At 46.5% G+C, this 17,385-nt stretch overlaps 2 protein-coding genes and 1 long non-coding RNA gene across 7 annotated transcripts; 2 read left to right on the plus strand and 1 right to left on the minus strand.

Annotated features, from left to right (window-relative positions):
* Positions 1-561: 561 nt before the first annotated feature.
* LOC149612671 (uncharacterized) lies at positions 562-1,361 on the minus strand. The gene is made up of 3 exons (XR_016376330.1): positions 1,103-1,361; positions 832-1,040; positions 562-647 (listed from the first exon to the last, which is right to left on the minus strand). It is a non-coding gene; the product is annotated as an uncharacterized LOC149612671 (long non-coding RNA).
* Positions 1,362-7,567: 6,206 nt separating this feature from the next.
* LOC149612672 (uncharacterized) lies at positions 7,568-11,932 on the plus strand. 3 transcript variants are annotated; one of them, XM_089858197.1, is made up of 2 exons: positions 7,568-10,025; positions 10,095-11,932. In XM_089858197.1, exon 2 carries the CDS (start codon positions 10,899-10,901, stop codon positions 11,865-11,867), a length of 969 nt encoding a protein of 322 aa, XP_089714323.1. In that variant the 5' UTR covers positions 7,568-10,025; positions 10,095-10,898; the 3' UTR covers positions 11,868-11,932. The 3 variants fall into 3 exon arrangements, with proteins under 3 accessions (XP_089714323.1, XP_089714321.1, XP_089714322.1); XM_089858195.1 differs by having other exon boundaries at positions 10,115-11,932; XM_089858196.1 differs by having other exon boundaries at positions 10,118-11,932.
* Positions 11,933-12,526: 594 nt separating this feature from the next.
* LOC149612673 (uncharacterized) lies at positions 12,527-17,303 on the plus strand. Of its 3 annotated transcripts, none has more exons than XM_089858194.1 (2): positions 12,527-15,396; positions 15,466-17,303. In XM_089858194.1, exon 2 carries the CDS (start codon positions 16,270-16,272, stop codon positions 17,236-17,238), a length of 969 nt encoding a protein of 322 aa, XP_089714320.1. In that variant the 5' UTR covers positions 12,527-15,396; positions 15,466-16,269; the 3' UTR covers positions 17,239-17,303. The 3 variants fall into 3 exon arrangements, with proteins under 3 accessions (XP_089714320.1, XP_089714318.1, XP_089714319.1); XM_089858192.1 differs by having other exon boundaries at positions 15,486-17,303; XM_089858193.1 differs by having other exon boundaries at positions 15,489-17,303.
* Positions 17,304-17,385: the final 82 nt, after the last annotated feature.

Here is a 17,385-nt window from a genome sequence, read left to right on the forward strand (position 1 = left end):
GCAAATACCTGTCCACCAATTTCTCTAAAATCTTTAGGAAGAAAGAGGTAAGACAGATGGGTCTAAATGCCTTGGCCTCAAGATAGCTCGTCTTCCCAGGTTTGGGAATAAAGATAACCTTCGAGCGCTTCCAGATATCCGGAATATGCGCCAGAGCAATGCAGGCCCTGAATATCCTGCACAGATAGGGGCCAATGGCGTCCATACCTTCCTGAAGGAGGGCAGGAAAGACGCCATCTGGGCCAGGGGACTTATAGGGCTGAAACGAGTTGACAGCCCACTTAAGTCTGGAGTATGTAACTATCTTATTGGCAATGCCCCAGTCCGCCCTGTGTGCTCTCCGAAAGTACACGGGGAGAGCATCGGTGCATGTGGGGACAAAAACCTTGGAGTCCGGAAAGTGTACCTTAAGCATATACTTTAGGGTATCAGTCCCTGACTTGGTAAACTCACCTTCTGCCACCTTAATGGTGCTGAGCTGGTGAGTGTTATCATGAGCCAGGATCTTCATGATCTTGGCAGTAGCGGGGGCATCGGAGATACTACCGCAAAAGTCCCTCCAGGAGTTCCTCTTAGCCTCCCGGATGGCTTTATTGTACTTGTTGAGGGACTGTCTATAAATAGTCCAGTCCCCAGTCCTCTTGGCTCTATTAAAGAGTTTACGAGTGAGCTTGCGGAGCCTGCCAAGTTCCGTATTCCACCAAGGAACGAGCCTTGGCCGGCTGGCAGGCTTCGCTGGACAGTTATGGTGGTAGGAATTGATAATGGCCTGTTGCATGAGATCAACAGCCAAATCAAATTCCAGCACCGAGGTAAGTTTAGGAGCATTACCTCTGAGTAGGAGGCAAAGTTCCTCCCTGTAGATGGACCAATCGGTCCGACGAGGGTTGCGCAGTTCCGTCTTAACCGAAGTTGACTTGACTGCGACCGAGAAGCAGATGTGCCTATGGTCTGAGAGAGATGGTTCATCAGACACATGCCAGTTAGATACCGACAGACTGATATTATCTGTGGCAAGGGTGACATCAATGACCTCCTTTCTGTTAGAGGTAACGAAGGTTGGTTCATTGTGCCTGTTGAGAATATGCAGGTTCGTACCGACCAGATATTCAAGCAGTTCATCACCACCTTTGTTGCAATCGCTGCTGCCCCACGTGACATGATGAGCATTGGCATCACAGCCTAGAATGAGCCTGTCCCCCTGCCGCTCACAGTGGTCGACAAGAGCGGCAACCTCCTGTGGTGGGGGGGGAGTCCGTGGCATCATGTGCAAAGTAAGCAGACGCTATGACAAGGCCAGTTGCCTCTCCAGAAGAGGAGGGCAATACCCTAATCACAGCAGTATCTCTAGTGAGGTAGTTCGGAAGCGGAAGGGTATCGAGACCCTTCCTTGTCAGAACACACGCCCTGGGGTTGAGTGAGGTAAAATCATAAGTAATGTTACCTACATTCTTTAAACCAAGGATTTTACCATTATGGATCCAAGGTTCCTGAATGAGGGCCACATCCAGGCCCTCTAAGGCAAACCTCCGACAAAGGACTGCTGAGGCTGCTTTGCAGTGATGCAGGTTGATCTGGATCACCTTAATGCTCATGCCACAGAAAGAGAGACGGCCTTAGCCGCTACTTGGCAGCAGCTTGGAGTCCCGATCCAGGACCGGTATCTCCTTCGCAACCGCCAGCAGCCCCGGCCTCCATCTCCATCCTAGTGTCAGAAGCGGAAGTCCTCTCGGTATCAGAGTCCTTCAAAAAGTCGGACTCTGTCCCGAGGTCTATGTCCGAGCCATCTGGAAAGGATGGCTCTAAGTTAATTCCAGCAATATTTGCTGCCAGCTCCCCACTCACGCTGGCTGCGGTATTGCCTTCATCATCAGAAGCCTCAGAGACCTTCTGAAGAGGGTCCTGTGGTGCGTTCAGGACCTTGAAAGTCCCGACATCAACACCAGTGAGACCCTCAAAGCCGGCCTCCTTGATGGCCTCCATGGAGGAGCCATCAATTAGGAATATCCAGCGTCTGGTGCACTTCTCAACGAACGACTTCAGGCACCGCCAACAGTTGGTCAGAAACCTTCCGTTGTAGGCCTTTAGTCGCCGGAGAAGAGCCGCCGGATCAGTGGTGCGACGGTCCTTGGTACGGAAGGACACCTTGAACGGCTTCGGGAGCTCACAGGCTTTCATCACTGAAAGCCGTGTTCCCCCTATGGCACGCTCATTCTGGTGCAGCACCTTCTCGAGCCATTCACCGGTCGCAGAATCTCCACATGAATAGATCATGGCCCCAGCCATGATGTGGAAATTTAGGGGACGCGGCAGCGAGCTTCCCGAGGAGAGCTCAGCGCCCAGTGCGTCAAGTATAGCGGCCTGGATGGGAACAACGTCCGCATCCGTGACCGCATTAGTAGGATAGCCATCTTTAACGATGGCCATCTTGACAATGCTGGCGACGTCGCAGTAAGACTTAGTCTTCTTTGGCGCCGCCGCTTGTGAGCTAGGCGAGGGATCAGAGTCCTCTGTCCTAGCTCTCTTCCCAGAAAAGGTGGTAGCTTCTCTTGCACCAGGCGTAGAGTCCGTACCCGAGACGTTACTTCCAGCACCCGAAGGTACAGGAGTCCCATCTCGGCCCGTATCTCTTGCACCCAGTGCAGAGTTCTGGCCACCTTGTAGGGCTTGTTTTCTTCGGCGGTTGGCCTTTCGCCTCCTATTAGCCTCACTCAACTTGGTAGAACCCAGTTGAGGGGCAGGAAGCGATTTTTGGCTTTCCGCCGATTGAGGGTGGGTGCTGCCGGAGGCAGCAGCTCGCCCAGAAGCAGGTTGGGAGTTGCCTCCTTCCCTGAGAGAAGGCTGGGTGCCGGCAGAGCCGGCTCCATGCCCAGGTTTGTTTTTAGTTTTAGTTTTAGTTGTAGTTTCCATAAAGGTCCCACGAGTAATGAGGCAAGTAAGTAAGTAACTTCGTATCGCTTCAACGGCGTCGGTACTTTGGTTTTTGAAAGCCAAGTGTAATGGTGTCTTGCCATTTTTGTTTAAAGCATTTATATCAGCGCCGTTTTGTAACAGCACGCTGATGTTATCCTTTTGGTTTCTTTCCGCGGCATAATGTAACGCCGTTTCCTTACTTAAACCGCACGTTTCGTTAACTTCGGCTCCCTTATGTATTAAAGACATTATAACGACACTGAAACCATTCTTGCCGCAAGCGTAACTTAAGGGAGAGCGGTCGGCCATATTACGAAGGGTCACATTGGCACCATTTTGTATGAGAATAAGCGCTAGTGCCGCGTTTCTATTTCGACATGCCAGGTGTAAAGCGGTGCCTCCATCAAGATCATTATTTCATAAAGCTATGAAACAATCTCTGAGTTCATCATTGACATTGTGGCCCCGTTTCTGCCCTCTTTTATTTCAGCTGTGTTACATATTAACGAAGTGGCCACTGAGGTATTTCCCCTTGCAGATGCGTACAGAAAGGCGGTATTGTCTCTTATATCACGTGCATTTACATTAGCGCCTTTTTCAATTAGAGCTAGAGCGATATTCGTAGCATCAATAAAGCAAGCTTGGATTAAAGGCGTTCTTTCATACGCGCCAAATTTGTCTTCTAAATTCACTCCTTCGTCGAGCAGCTTTAAAACTTCATCCAAGCATTTATTACAAACGACGTCATACAGACGTCTTATCTTTCGCTTGAGCCATCTTTTAAGGCTCATTTGCAGGCGCGATTGTAACTCCTAAAAACAGGATTTTGCTTGAAATATTTTAAATCTTTTCTGCACAAGCTCAAGCTCAAGCTCGGCCATTTACATGACTGCTTGTAGCTTCGCTTGTTCCTTGGTTTGCTTTTTAACAAGCTCAATCCGCAACAAGAAAGGAATTTGGTTTTTTCTAGCAAGCGCCTAAAAAAATGCTACCGCCATCAATGAAATTTCCGTTTTTAATTATTTTGACTAAATTTTAACTGGATATTATTTATATACCTGAATTATTTGGCCCAACACGTATTTGAATAGTTAGGCCAAACACATATTTATAAAATTAGTCTTAGCAAAAGTTTGAAAAATTAGGCCGCTGAAACTGAAGTTTTTTTCAGTCACGTTTGTGGTACCAGCTAGGCCTACTTAAGTTGTCACCAATTAGCACCTACCACTTTTCTACCCCGCCGGACGGCGCGTTTCCAAAGGACTATTTGATATTTTAAATTTATTAAATGTGAAATTTGTTCTTTTCATTCCTTTATTACAATTTTCTACTTTTTCAACTGCAAAATAAAGCCCAATTATTAGCACCAGGAGTTCATAATAACCCCCCTTCTCCTGTTAGCACCTACCTTTTTCTTATTAACCCCCCCCCCCCCAGGGCTGGCCGTTTGTATCGTTTCGTTCTCGTGGTCTGGGGCTACAGCATAATCACTAAAAGCATGCTAAAAGTGAACTCGTTTTTTTTTTTTTAATTTTTGGCCTCTTCAACCGGATTATTAACATCATAAACTGCAAAATAATAATTTTGTGTTTGCAAATAAAATTAAAAAGGCAAAAGAAGTGAGACGTTCAACTTTGGTTTCCGATATAAATTAAATAATGTTCCTGACTAAAATTATAAGGAGATTGAATACACGTATGATAGAATATAATTTTTACTAACCTGGCCAGTCAGAGAATCCTTTTCCTCTCTAAGAGCTACCAGTTCCAAATCTACGTGGTTTAATAACGTTTTCTAAGCGGTTTGTTCAATTTCATTGTCGTGGTCTTGGGCTACAGCGTAACCACTAAAAGTGGACTCGGTTTTTTTTTTAATTTTTGGCCTCTTATCTGGGAAACGTGACTCCGCGAGGCGGGATTATATCCAGAATTTGACGCGCGCGCGATGCTTAAAAATTAGGCTTAGCTCTCGTAATGAAATCTGTCTCGCGCTGGTCAACCTCTTATGACGTCACCAGGGGTATATATATAATTTATTCCGTCTTAATGAGGTATGTGAAATATCAATTTTCTTTTTCGTATTACAAAATGAATAAATTTCTATTATTCTTTTTACTTTGGATCTACTGTTATTATAACCCAATTGATGTTTTAATACGAAAATTAGCCACTTTTCAAAAAACGTGGCACTAACACTTTTTAAGAAGAATATGGAAGAGGAGCAACCTGTCGTAAGAAATTAAAAACTTGAAACTATTTTGATAAACTGACTTGAAACTATGGTTAAAGAACTTAGATTATGGATGACGGATTGATTAAAATTTTTAAATCCTAACTTTCTATTTTTGAACATTATTATTTTAGTGCGTAACTATAAAATCTTAACCCAAATACCCCTAAAATTCTAATTTAAAACTTAAAGGAGACATTCCATAGAGGTCATAACCTCCCTTTTGATTTATGTTTAATTTTCTTATTTTGACCCCTATAAAAGTTTGTGGAAATTTATGAACAAGATTGAATATTATGTTGAATATTAAAAAATAGGATTAGAATCTATTTTGACTCTCAATTGACGCATACCATCAAACGCGGTCACTTTTGATTCAGAAATTTTATAAGCCCCTCGTTCCCGTTAAAAGGCCTTAACTCTCCACAACTGACTGAACTCTAACATCTTGTCTAGCGTTAGCGAGGATGAATCATTAGTGAAAAGAGGTAGGATACGATCCTTCCGAATCTTATCAATATGATGGATTTTGACGTGTCTTGAAGAGAGTCAAAGTTGATTCACCATCTATTATTAAAAACCCCTATATTTTGAAACAATATTGAAAGAAAAAAATTGAGCAATCAAAATGACGGAAATTAACCTTAATTCATCAGATCTATTATTATCCATCTTCGCTATCATAATTTTATTGTTGGTAGGAATTTCCTATGATAAAATCTTAAACTTCTTGAGAAAACTGTTATTATTAATATTGGTATGTTATTTCGAAGTACAAACAATGATAAATCTATCCCAAAAAGTATTAACTGAAACTATTGTTGCTTTAAGAGAGATTCATTAGAAACCCTTAGAGGTTCCCATCCCCAATCTTTGAGTTCAAACTCAAGTTCGTGTTCGGAGTCTGATACCCATCAAATTAAAATGAAACTTACTCATATAAAAGATATACAAAAATCACCCGAAGAAAATGTTATTGATAGAGAAGAAATACTTGGAAGAGTCGAAAAGACTAGAAAAGAGGAGGAGAGATTAAACCCCGCATTTACATCAACACTTTATAAGCAAAAAAGAACAATCAAGAAAGTATCCCTCCCCTCCACTAAACGCGAAGAAAAACCAATTCGGAAGAGCCTTATGCGACGCGAATCAAAGCACTCTATACAACCCCCTACTAACGTTACCTTGAGACCAGAGAGAGAGAGAGGAACTTTTTCCAAGAAGAGAACGTATAGAGAATCGGTCTACATTTTTCCAACAAAAGTTGAAAAGTCCTATTTTTCCTACATATGAGAAAGACCAAGAGACCTGCTCTCTAAAAAATATCACCAAGTCTACCCGGAAGCAAGCGCCCTTTTAGACGACTCTATGTACGTCGACGACTTGGCTTCAAACGCTGACGCTGACCGAGAAGCCTCGCGCTTAACTTCAGAAGTGGACAAAATCATGCTAGACGCTGGCACGAAGCTAACCAAGTGGCAAACTAACTCAACTAAGCTGAGAGAGGTACTCGCCAAGAAAAATCCCGCAGCTAAACCAGCCAATCACCAAACGTCCTTCGCACCATCCAAAGTCCTTGGACTTACACGGGACAGCTCGGAAGACGTTCTAACCTTCGAGATTAAAGACCTTTTGAAGTTTATCCAGAGCCGAGACAACACTAAAAGATGGGTACTGAAGTCAGTCGCGAAAATCTTCGACCCACTTGGCTTCCTCGCTCCCTTCGCAGTACGAGCCAAACTTCTCTTCCAACAACTCTGGGAACAAGGTTTGTCCTGGGACGAGCCCCTGCCTGACCACGTAGCTGAATCATTTGAAGCCCGGTGCTGCGAACTTGAAGATCTCACCGCTATTAAAATTCCCCGCCACTACTACCAGAGAACCGCCGAAATCGCCGTCGACAGCATCGAACTTCACTGCTTTTCGGACGCAAGTCCTAAAGCGTACGCCACCGTAGCATACTTCAGCTACCGGAGCAAGGAAGGAAAATTCGCGTCAACCTTAATCACGGCAATATCTCGAGTAGCCCCGCTAAAAAGACTAAAGCTTCCCCAACTCGAGCTGACGGAAGCTCTTCTAGCCGCCAAACTAGTCAATCACTCGCTGACCGTTCTGAAAATCAAGCCGAAGAAAATTCACACGTGGAGCGACTCGAAAATAACCTTAGGCTGGATCAAAGGAGCCGCTGACAGATGGAAGCCGTTCATAGCTAACTAACCGCGTGAGTGGGATACAAACTATTTCTAACCCTATGAATTGGAATCATTGCAAAGGCACGGACAACCCTGCCGACCTTCCCACACGCGGACGCAAAGTAATTGACCTCGCGAAAGACCCCTTCTGGTGGCGTGGGCCTAGCTGGCATCGAGAAAACGCGCGAAATCAGAACGAAAACCTGTCCACCGAAGTCAATTTCGAGGACGTTCAAGAACAATTAAGGAGTATTTCCCTTACAATGACGATAACGACCCCGCCTAAAGAGTCCCTTATCAACATTAAGGCTTTCAATTCGCTGAAAAACCTGGCTTCTACGTTTCCCTCATAACCTTCGCTTAAAGGATCAAAGACGTACGGGAGAGCTAACCGCCGACGAAATTCGCCTTGCCGAAATATATTGGTCCGCACTACCCAAAAGGAGTAGTTCCCGGAAGAAGTCCAATGCCTCGTCAACGGACAATCTATCGCTAAGGACTCTAAGGTCCTTACCCTCCATCCACACCTGGATAATCACGGTCTCCTACGCATTGGAGGTCGACTAAAAGGCAGCGAGCTCTCACACGCTGAACGTCAGCCATGGCTTCTCGCTCATAACCACCCATTCACGGAACTTCTTGTCAAAAACGCCCATGAGAAAGTCATGCACGCCGGCGTTGTCATAACAACGGTGTCGCTACGCGAAAAGTTTTGGATTATCAAGTCGCGCAGTTTCGCGAGTTCCATTCTTAAAAATTGCAATGTCTGCAAATATTTTCGCGTAAAACCCTCGGACGCAGTAATGGCCCCCTTGCCAGAGTTTCGTACGACCCAAACGCCCGCTTTCGAGAACTGTGGATTGGACTTCGCCGGTCCTCTCTACACGCGAGACAATGCAAAATGCTACGTCGCTCTATTCACTTGTGCCGTCACAAGAGCGGTGCACCTCGAACTTGTATCTGACCAGTCCACGGATACCTTTCTCCTCGCTTTCAGGAAATTCGTCTCGCGTCGCGGAATGGTAAAACATGTCTACTCAGACAACGCTAAAACATTTAAACGCGCCAAAACTGATCTCAGTGATCTATGGAAAAACGTGGACAGTCCGGAAGTCGCTCGCTATTTCGGAAACAACCAAATCGCAGACCCCGTTGACCGGACCTCAATCGCCTACCGGTAGCGGCACGCCGATGCCGCCGCCGCCCGGAATTCTAACGCTCACCGGGAGCGGAACCTCAAGCCAACCGGGTGCCGGCCAGATGACCGCCGCGCCACCGAATACCGCTCCAGCCATAAGACGGCCAAAATTAGAAATCCGACGATTCTCGGGAGAAATCAACGATTGGCAGAATTTCTGGGCGCATTATGGATGCTCTATTCATAATAACCCGACTCTCTCCAAACCGGAGAAATTCAGTTACCTTATTTCGTATTTAGAAGGCCTCGCTCTAGACGCAGTAAATGGTTTATCGTTATCAGACGCAAACTACGATTACGCAATCTCCGAACTTATAAGAAGATTTGGCCGTAAACAAATGCTAGTTTCAGAGTACACGCACAACCTACTCTGCCTGCTAGCTGTAAAAAGTCCAGCGACTTGGCTGGTCTACGGAAACTCTACGACACGTGCGTGTTGCGGATAAGAAGCCTGGAAAACCTACAGGTCATTGACCAAACTTACGGGAGCCTCCTTGGTCCAATCATTACACAACGACTCCCGGAAGACATTACGCTAGCATTCAGCCGAGAACACGACGCCGTTGGCCAATTACGAATTGCCGACTTAATGAACTTTCTAAGGAACGCGCCTCGCGGCCTCCGTCTTAACGCGCTTGACAGCTCAAAACTTAGAACGGAGATTCGTCGAACCTGATCGCAGACCCCCCGAAAGACCGTCGCAACCGCGGGACTTTAATCGATACGATAGCCGAAGGCCAAGGCCTCCGTTCGTGGCTGCCACGCTAACCGTGAATACCGGAAATAAATCCTGCCTCTACTGCGGAAAAAATGATCACACACCAGTACGCAGTGTACAGAACTATCGCTTCAAGACAGAAAAGCCCAGCTTAGCCAGAAAAAGCGCCGCTTTATTTGTCTTCGGGACCAACATCAAGCTCGCGAGTGCACCTCCAGATTTCGCACGTGTTAGAAATCTGGAGGACGTCATCACTCAAGTGTCTGTGATCGAACCGAGACGCGTATCGCGAATAACCCTCCCCAAAACCCGCCAATCGAAAGTGGCGTATCGCGGATGACAGCCGTCGTCACTAGAGAAAAGACTGAAGCCGTGTTCCTGCAAACCGCTTTAGCAGAAGCCAGTCGCCCAGGTGAAACCGAGCATAAATCAGTCAGATGCCTACTCGACACCGGCAGCCACGTGACCTTTATCAAAGAAGCCGTATCTCGAGAACTTGGACTACAGATTCTATCCGAAGAATTCCTAGAAACCAACAGTTTCGGAAGCCAGACGTCAGAGAGAGCCCTGAGACGAAAGGTGCAACTAGAACTGAGGAGCCGCCACAATCCCGAGAAAAGCGTTCTCATTCAAGCCTACGAAACACCGACAATCTGTGGGTCAGTTTTCGCCGTACCTGGTGCCGAGCTCGCTAGCGAATTCCAAAAGCGAAATCTCCTCATGGCAGACTTGACCACGGTAGAAATTGGACATAATAACCAACTTTGTTAATGAGGTACGACACTTTTGAATTAAAATGTTAAAAAGGTTTGAAAGACCACTTGTTGTACAATAATAAAAATAGTTTTTATTTCTACAATTTAGTAGACGACTAGTTTCGTTACCATTCGGTAGCTTCTTCAAGTGGCGGATTATTTATGGGCTCTCGCAAGCGGAAGAAGCCAACGGTTCGGGCCTACTCTTACCGCGCGGGCTAGAAACCATCTTTGGTTGGACACTCCAAGGCCCAGCTACGGTAGCCGCACTTGACAAAGGAGTAAACGCGATCTCTATCATTTTTTCAACACGATCGCGCCTCAAGAGGAAGAAGCCATCTCAACCCAACTTCGCGCTTTTTGGGAACTGGAATCTTGGAAAACGATGAAGATAAAGACTTGGGAAGAAAAACGCTTGAAAGGTTCGCTAAATCCACGGTTTTCGAAAACGGCCGCTACGCCGTCGCGTTACCTTTCAAACCGAGCAACCTAACCGACCTAATTTTAAAGCTTCGCTAAAATCCCGTTGATTTTATCGAATATAATCAAATTATAAAAGATCAAATCTCCACCGGCGTTGTCGAGAAAATCGATCCGTTCGCGAAAACAATCGGGCCGCTATATTATCTACCGCATCGCTCCGTAGTCAGAGAAGCCAGTACGACCACCAGAACCCGTATCGTTTATGATGCATCTTCGCACGCGCCAAATGTTTCGAGCCTCAACGCTTGCCTCGAAGCTGGCCCCAATCTTAATCCGGAGCTATACGATATTCTCATTCGCTTTCGTGAGAAAAGAAATAGCCTTCACCGCTGACGTAGCCAGATGCCCTACGATTCTTATGGGTTGACGTCGACAGCCCATTCGCAAACCACGCGCTACAAACCTACAGAATGACACGCGTCCCCTTTGGCGCTACTTCTAGTCCGTTTCTCTTGGCAGCCACCCTACGCCTACACGCTAAAAAATATCACCAAGTCTACCCGGAAGCAAGCGCCCTTTTAGACGACTCTATGTACGTCGACGACTTGGCTTCAAACGCTGACGCTGACCGAGAAGCCTCGCGCTTAACTTCAGAAGTGGACAAAATCATGCTAGACGCTGGCACGAAGCTAACCAAGTGGCAAACTAACTCAACTAAGCTGAGAGAGGTACTCGCCAAGAAAAATCCCGCAGCTAAACCAGCCAATCACCAAACGTCCTTCGCACCATCCAAAGTCCTTGGACTTACACGGGACAGCTCGGAAGACGTTCTAACCTTCGAGATTAAAGACCTTTTGAAGTTTATCCAGAGCCGAGACAACACTAAAAGATGGGTACTGAAGTCAGTCGCGAAAATCTTCGACCCACTTGGCTTCCTCGCTCCCTTCGCAGTACGAGCCAAACTTCTCTTCCAACAACTCTGGGAACAAGGTTTGTCCTGGGACGAGCCCCTGCCTGACCACGTAGCTGAATCATTTGAAGCCCGGTGCTGCGAACTTGAAGATCTCACCGCTATTAAAATTCCCCGCCACTACTACCAGAGAACCGCCGAAATCGCCGTCGACAGCATCGAACTTCACTGCTTTTCGGACGCAAGTCCTAAAGCGTACGCCACCGTAGCATACTTCAGCTACCGGAGCAAGGAAGGAAAATTCGCGTCAACCTTAATCACGGCAATATCTCGAGTAGCCCCGCTAAAAAGACTAAAGCTTCCCCAACTCGAGCTGACGGAAGCTCTTCTAGCCGCCAAACTAGTCAATCACTCGCTGACCGTTCTGAAAATCAAGCCGAAGAAAATTCACACGTGGAGCGACTCGAAAATAACCTTAGGCTGGATCAAAGGAGCCGCTGACAGATGGAAGCCGTTCATAGCTAACTAACCGCGTGAGTGGGATACAAACTATTTCTAACCCTATGAATTGGAATCATTGCAAAGGCACGGACAACCCTGCCGACCTTCCCACACGCGGACGCAAAGTAATTGACCTCGCGAAAGACCCCTTCTGGTGGCGTGGGCCTAGCTGGCATCGAGAAAACGCGCGAAATCAGAACGAAAACCTGTCCACCGAAGTCAATTTCGAGGACGTTCAAGAACAATTAACAGGGTTCATACGAACATGGAAAACAGGGAAAACCTGGAAATATCAGGGAAATTGGTGTAGAGGAAAAAATCAGGGAAATATCAGGGAAAATGAAAATTTCTTTGAAAAATCAGGGATAATAATTTTTTTTCCAAAAAAATCAGGGAAATTAAATAAAGTGAAACAAATACACTTCAGTGGGACCCATAATCTAATTTGGTGCACGAAAAAAATCGTCTTATGACGGTTTAAACGCAAAAATAGCGAGATCACAGTTGATCAAAGTCCAAAATCGTTTAACTTATTATTTAAAATGAATCCAGTTCAAATGAATGTTTTGTTTTTGATTTAAAACGGCATCAATTGCTTTGATTTCTGTAATTGAATTTCGCCGTACACCTTTTCTGAGGTGACCTTTCCTTTGACTGGAAATATCTAAGACCATAGATTGAGCTAAATTACGACACTGACCTTCAAAATATCTTTTAAATCGGTCATCTCTGAAAACATTTCATTTCAAGTGGCCCCTATTTAGTCACTTTTTGCTTACCATTTCTAAATTAATTAGTCACTTATTCAACTAAAATTGAGCGTATGAGTGAGTATCAGCCCTGGTGTATGGAATTCTGTATTTTGGTACTGTCTATTATAACCTAACAAAGAATGGTAAACATATAATATTTATTTCGTAACCAAAGCTACTGGCAACCACAGAGGCATGAGCCTATATAATGTGGTTGTAGCTATAGTCTGGTTACCCTATTTGAAATTATAACACTCCTCCAATGCAAAAAATGCACCTGGAAATTTATAAGAAGTATTCTGGAAAACCTGGAAATATCAGGGAAATTGGGTTTCGAAATTTCGTATGAACCCTGATTAAGGAGTATTTCCCTTACAATGACGATAACGACCCCGCCTAAAGAGTCCCTTATCAACATTAAGGCTTTCAATTCGCTGAAAAACCTGGCTTCTACGTTTCCCTCATAACCTTCGCTTAAAGGATCAAAGACGTACGGGAGAGCTAACCGCCGACGAAATTCGCCTTGCCGAAATATATTGGTCCGCACTACCCAAAAGGAGTAGTTCCCGGAAGAAGTCCAATGCCTCGTCAACGGACAATCTATCGCTAAGGACTCTAAGGTCCTTACCCTCCATCCACACCTGGATAATCACGGTCTCCTACGCATTGGAGGTCGACTAAAAGGCAGCGAGCTCTCACACGCTGAACGTCAGCCATGGCTTCTCGCTCATAACCACCCATTCACGGAACTTCTTGTCAAAAACGCCCATGAGAAAGTCATGCACGCCGGCGTTGTCATAACAACGGTGTCGCTACGCGAAAAGTTTTGGATTATCAAGTCGCGCAGTTTCGCGAGTTCCATTCTTAAAAATTGCAATGTCTGCAAATATTTTCGCGTAAAACCCTCGGACGCAGTAATGGCCCCCTTGCCAGAGTTTCGTACGACCCAAACGCCCGCTTTCGAGAACTGTGGATTGGACTTCGCCGGTCCTCTCTACACGCGAGACAATGCAAAATGCTACGTCGCTCTATTCACTTGTGCCGTCACAAGAGCGGTGCACCTCGAACTTGTATCTGACCAGTCCACGGATACCTTTCTCCTCGCTTTCAGGAAATTCGTCTCGCGTCGCGGAATGGTAAAACATGTCTACTCAGACAACGCTAAAACATTTAAACGCGCCAAAACTGATCTCAGTGATCTATGGAAAAACGTGGACAGTCCGGAAGTCGCTCGCTATTTCGGAAACAACCAAATCGCAGACCCCGTTGACCGGACCTCAATCGCCTACCGGTAGCGGCACGCCGATGCCGCCGCCGCCCGGAATTCTAACGCTCACCGGGAGCGGAACCTCAAGCCAACCGGGTGCCGGCCAGATGACCGCCGCGCCACCGAATACCGCTCCAGCCATAAGACGGCCAAAATTAGAAATCCGACGATTCTCGGGAGAAATCAACGATTGGCAGAATTTCTGGGCGCATTATGGATGCTCTATTCATAATAACCCGACTCTCTCCAAACCGGAGAAATTCAGTTACCTTATTTCGTATTTAGAAGGCCTCGCTCTAGACGCAGTAAATGGTTTATCGTTATCAGACGCAAACTACGATTACGCAATCTCCGAACTTATAAGAAGATTTGGCCGTAAACAAATGCTAGTTTCAGAGTACACGCACAACCTACTCTGCCTGCTAGCTGTAAAAAGTCCAGCGACTTGGCTGGTCTACGGAAACTCTACGACACGTGCGTGTTGCGGATAAGAAGCCTGGAAAACCTACAGGTCATTGACCAAACTTACGGGAGCCTCCTTGGTCCAATCATTACACAACGACTCCCGGAAGACATTACGCTAGCATTCAGCCGAGAACACGACGCCGTTGGCCAATTACGAATTGCCGACTTAATGAACTTTCTAAGGAACGCGCCTCGCGGCCTCCGTCTTAACGCGCTTGACAGCTCAAAACTTAGAACGGAGATTCGTCGAACCTGATCGCAGACCCCCCGAAAGACCGTCGCAACCGCGGGACTTTAATCGATACGATAGCCGAAGGCCAAGGCCTCCGTTCGTGGCTGCCACGCTAACCGTGAATACCGGAAATAAATCCTGCCTCTACTGCGGAAAAAATGATCACACACCAGTACGCAGTGTACAGAACTATCGCTTCAAGACAGAAAAGCCCAGCTTAGCCAGAAAAAGCGCCGCTTTATTTGTCTTCGGGACCAACATCAAGCTCGCGAGTGCACCTCCAGATTTCGCACGTGTTAGAAATCTGGAGGACGTCATCACTCAAGTGTCTGTGATCGAACCGAGACGCGTATCGCGAATAACCCTCCCCAAAACCCGCCAATCGAAAGTGGCGTATCGCGGATGACAGCCGTCGTCACTAGAGAAAAGACTGAAGCCGTGTTCCTGCAAACCGCTTTAGCAGAAGCCAGTCGCCCAGGTGAAACCGAGCATAAATCAGTCAGATGCCTACTCGACACCGGCAGCCACGTGACCTTTATCAAAGAAGCCGTATCTCGAGAACTTGGACTACAGATTCTATCCGAAGAATTCCTAGAAACCAACAGTTTCGGAAGCCAGACGTCAGAGAGAGCCCTGAGACGAAAGGTGCAACTAGAACTGAGGAGCCGCCACAATCCCGAGAAAAGCGTTCTCATTCAAGCCTACGAAACACCGACAATCTGTGGGTCAGTTTTCGCCGTACCTGGTGCCGAGCTCGCTAGCGAATTCCAAAAGCGAAATCTCCTCATGGCAGACTTGACCACGGTAGAAATTGGACATAATAACCAACTTTGTTAATGAGGTACGACACTTTTGAATTAAAATGTTAAAAAGGTTTGAAAGACCACTTGTTGTACAATAATAAAAATAGTTTTTATTTCTACAATTTAGTAGACGACTAGTTTCGTTACCATTCGGTAGCTTCTTCAAGTGGCGGATTATTTATGGGCTCTCGCAAGCGGAAGAAGCCAACGGTTCGGGCCTACTCTTACCGCGCGGGCTAGAAACCATCTTTGGTTGGACACTCCAAGGCCCAGCTACGGTAGCCGCACTTGACAAAGGAGTAAACGCGATCTCTATCATTTTTTCAACACGATCGCGCCTCAAGAGGAAGAAGCCATCTCAACCCAACTTCGCGCTTTTTGGGAACTGGAATCTTGGAAAACGATGAAGATAAAGACTTGGGAAGAAAAACGCTTGAAAGGTTCGCTAAATCCACGGTTTTCGAAAACGGCCGCTACGCCGTCGCGTTACCTTTCAAACCGAGCAACCTAACCGACCTAATTTTAAAGCTTCGCTAAAATCCCGTTGATTTTATCGAATATAATCAAATTATAAAAGATCAAATCTCCACCGGCGTTGTCGAGAAAATCGATCCGTTCGCGAAAACAATCGGGCCGCTATATTATCTACCGCATCGCTCCGTAGTCAGAGAAGCCAGTACGACCACCAGAACCCGTATCGTTTATGATGCATCTTCGCACGCGCCAAATGTTTCGAGCCTCAACGCTTGCCTCGAAGCTGGCCCCAATCTTAATCCGGAGCTATACGATATTCTCATTCGCTTTCGTGAGAAAAGAAATAGCCTTCACCGCTGACGTAGCCAGATGCCCTACGATTCTTATGGGTTGACGTCGACAGCCCATTCGCAAACCACGCGCTACAAACCTACAGAATGACACGCGTCCCCTTTGGCGCTACTTCTAGTCCGTTTCTCTTGGCAGCCACCCTACGCCTACACGCTAAAAAATATCACCAAGTCTACCCGGAAGCAAGCGCCCTTTTAGACGACTCTATGTACGTCGACGACTTGGCTTCAAACGCTGACGCTGACCGAGAAGCCTCGCGCTTAACTTCAGAAGTGGACAAAATCATGCTAGACGCTGGCACGAAGCTAACCAAGTGGCAAACTAACTCAACTAAGCTGAGAGAGGTACTCGCCAAGAAAAATCCCGCAGCTAAACCAGCCAATCACCAAACGTCCTTCGCACCATCCAAAGTCCTTGGACTTACACGGGACAGCTCGGAAGACGTTCTAACCTTCGAGATTAAAGACCTTTTGAAGTTTATCCAGAGCCGAGACAACACTAAAAGATGGGTACTGAAGTCAGTCGCGAAAATCTTCGACCCACTTGGCTTCCTCGCTCCCTTCGCAGTACGAGCCAAACTTCTCTTCCAACAACTCTGGGAACAAGGTTTGTCCTGGGACGAGCCCCTGCCTGACCACGTAGCTGAATCATTTGAAGCCCGGTGCTGCGAACTTGAAGATCTCACCGCTATTAAAATTCCCCGCCACTACTACCAGAGAACCGCCGAAATCGCCGTCGACAGCATCGAACTTCACTGCTTTTCGGACGCAAGTCCTAAAGCGTACGCCACCGTAGCATACTTCAGCTACCGGAGCAAGGAAGGAAAATTCGCGTCAACCTTAATCACGGCAATATCTCGAGTAGCCCCGCTAAAAAGACTAAAGCTTCCCCAACTCGAGCTGACGGAAGCTCTTCTAGCCGCCAAACTAGTCAATCACTCGCTGACCGTTCTGAAAATCAAGCCGAAGAAAATTCACACGTGGAGCGACTCGAAAATAACCTTAGGCTGGATCAAAGGAGCCGCTGACAGATGGAAGCCGTTCATAGCTAACTAACCGCGTGAGTGGGATACAAACTATTTCTAACCCTATGAATTGGAATCATTGCAAAGGCACGGACAACCCTGCCGACCTTCCCACACGCGGACGCAAAGTAATTGACCTCGCGAAAGACCCCTTCTGGTGGCGTGGGCCTAGCTGGCA

Source organism: Phalangium opilio, unplaced genomic scaffold, assembly GCF_054372755.1.
Source record: "Phalangium opilio isolate 3A_F unplaced genomic scaffold, DU_Popi_V2 ptg000232l_1, whole genome shotgun sequence".
Classification (NCBI taxonomy): Eukaryota; Metazoa; Arthropoda; class Arachnida; order Opiliones; family Phalangiidae; genus Phalangium; species Phalangium opilio.

Bases quoted from the DNA above. Each gene is read 5' to 3' on its own strand.
- LOC149612673 (XM_089858194.1), top strand. From the start codon at position 16,270: ATGACACGCGTCCCCTTTGGCGCTACTTCTAGTCCGTTTCTCTTGGCA.
- LOC149612672 (XM_089858197.1), top strand. From the start codon at position 10,899: ATGACACGCGTCCCCTTTGGCGCTACTTCTAGTCCGTTTCTCTTGGCA.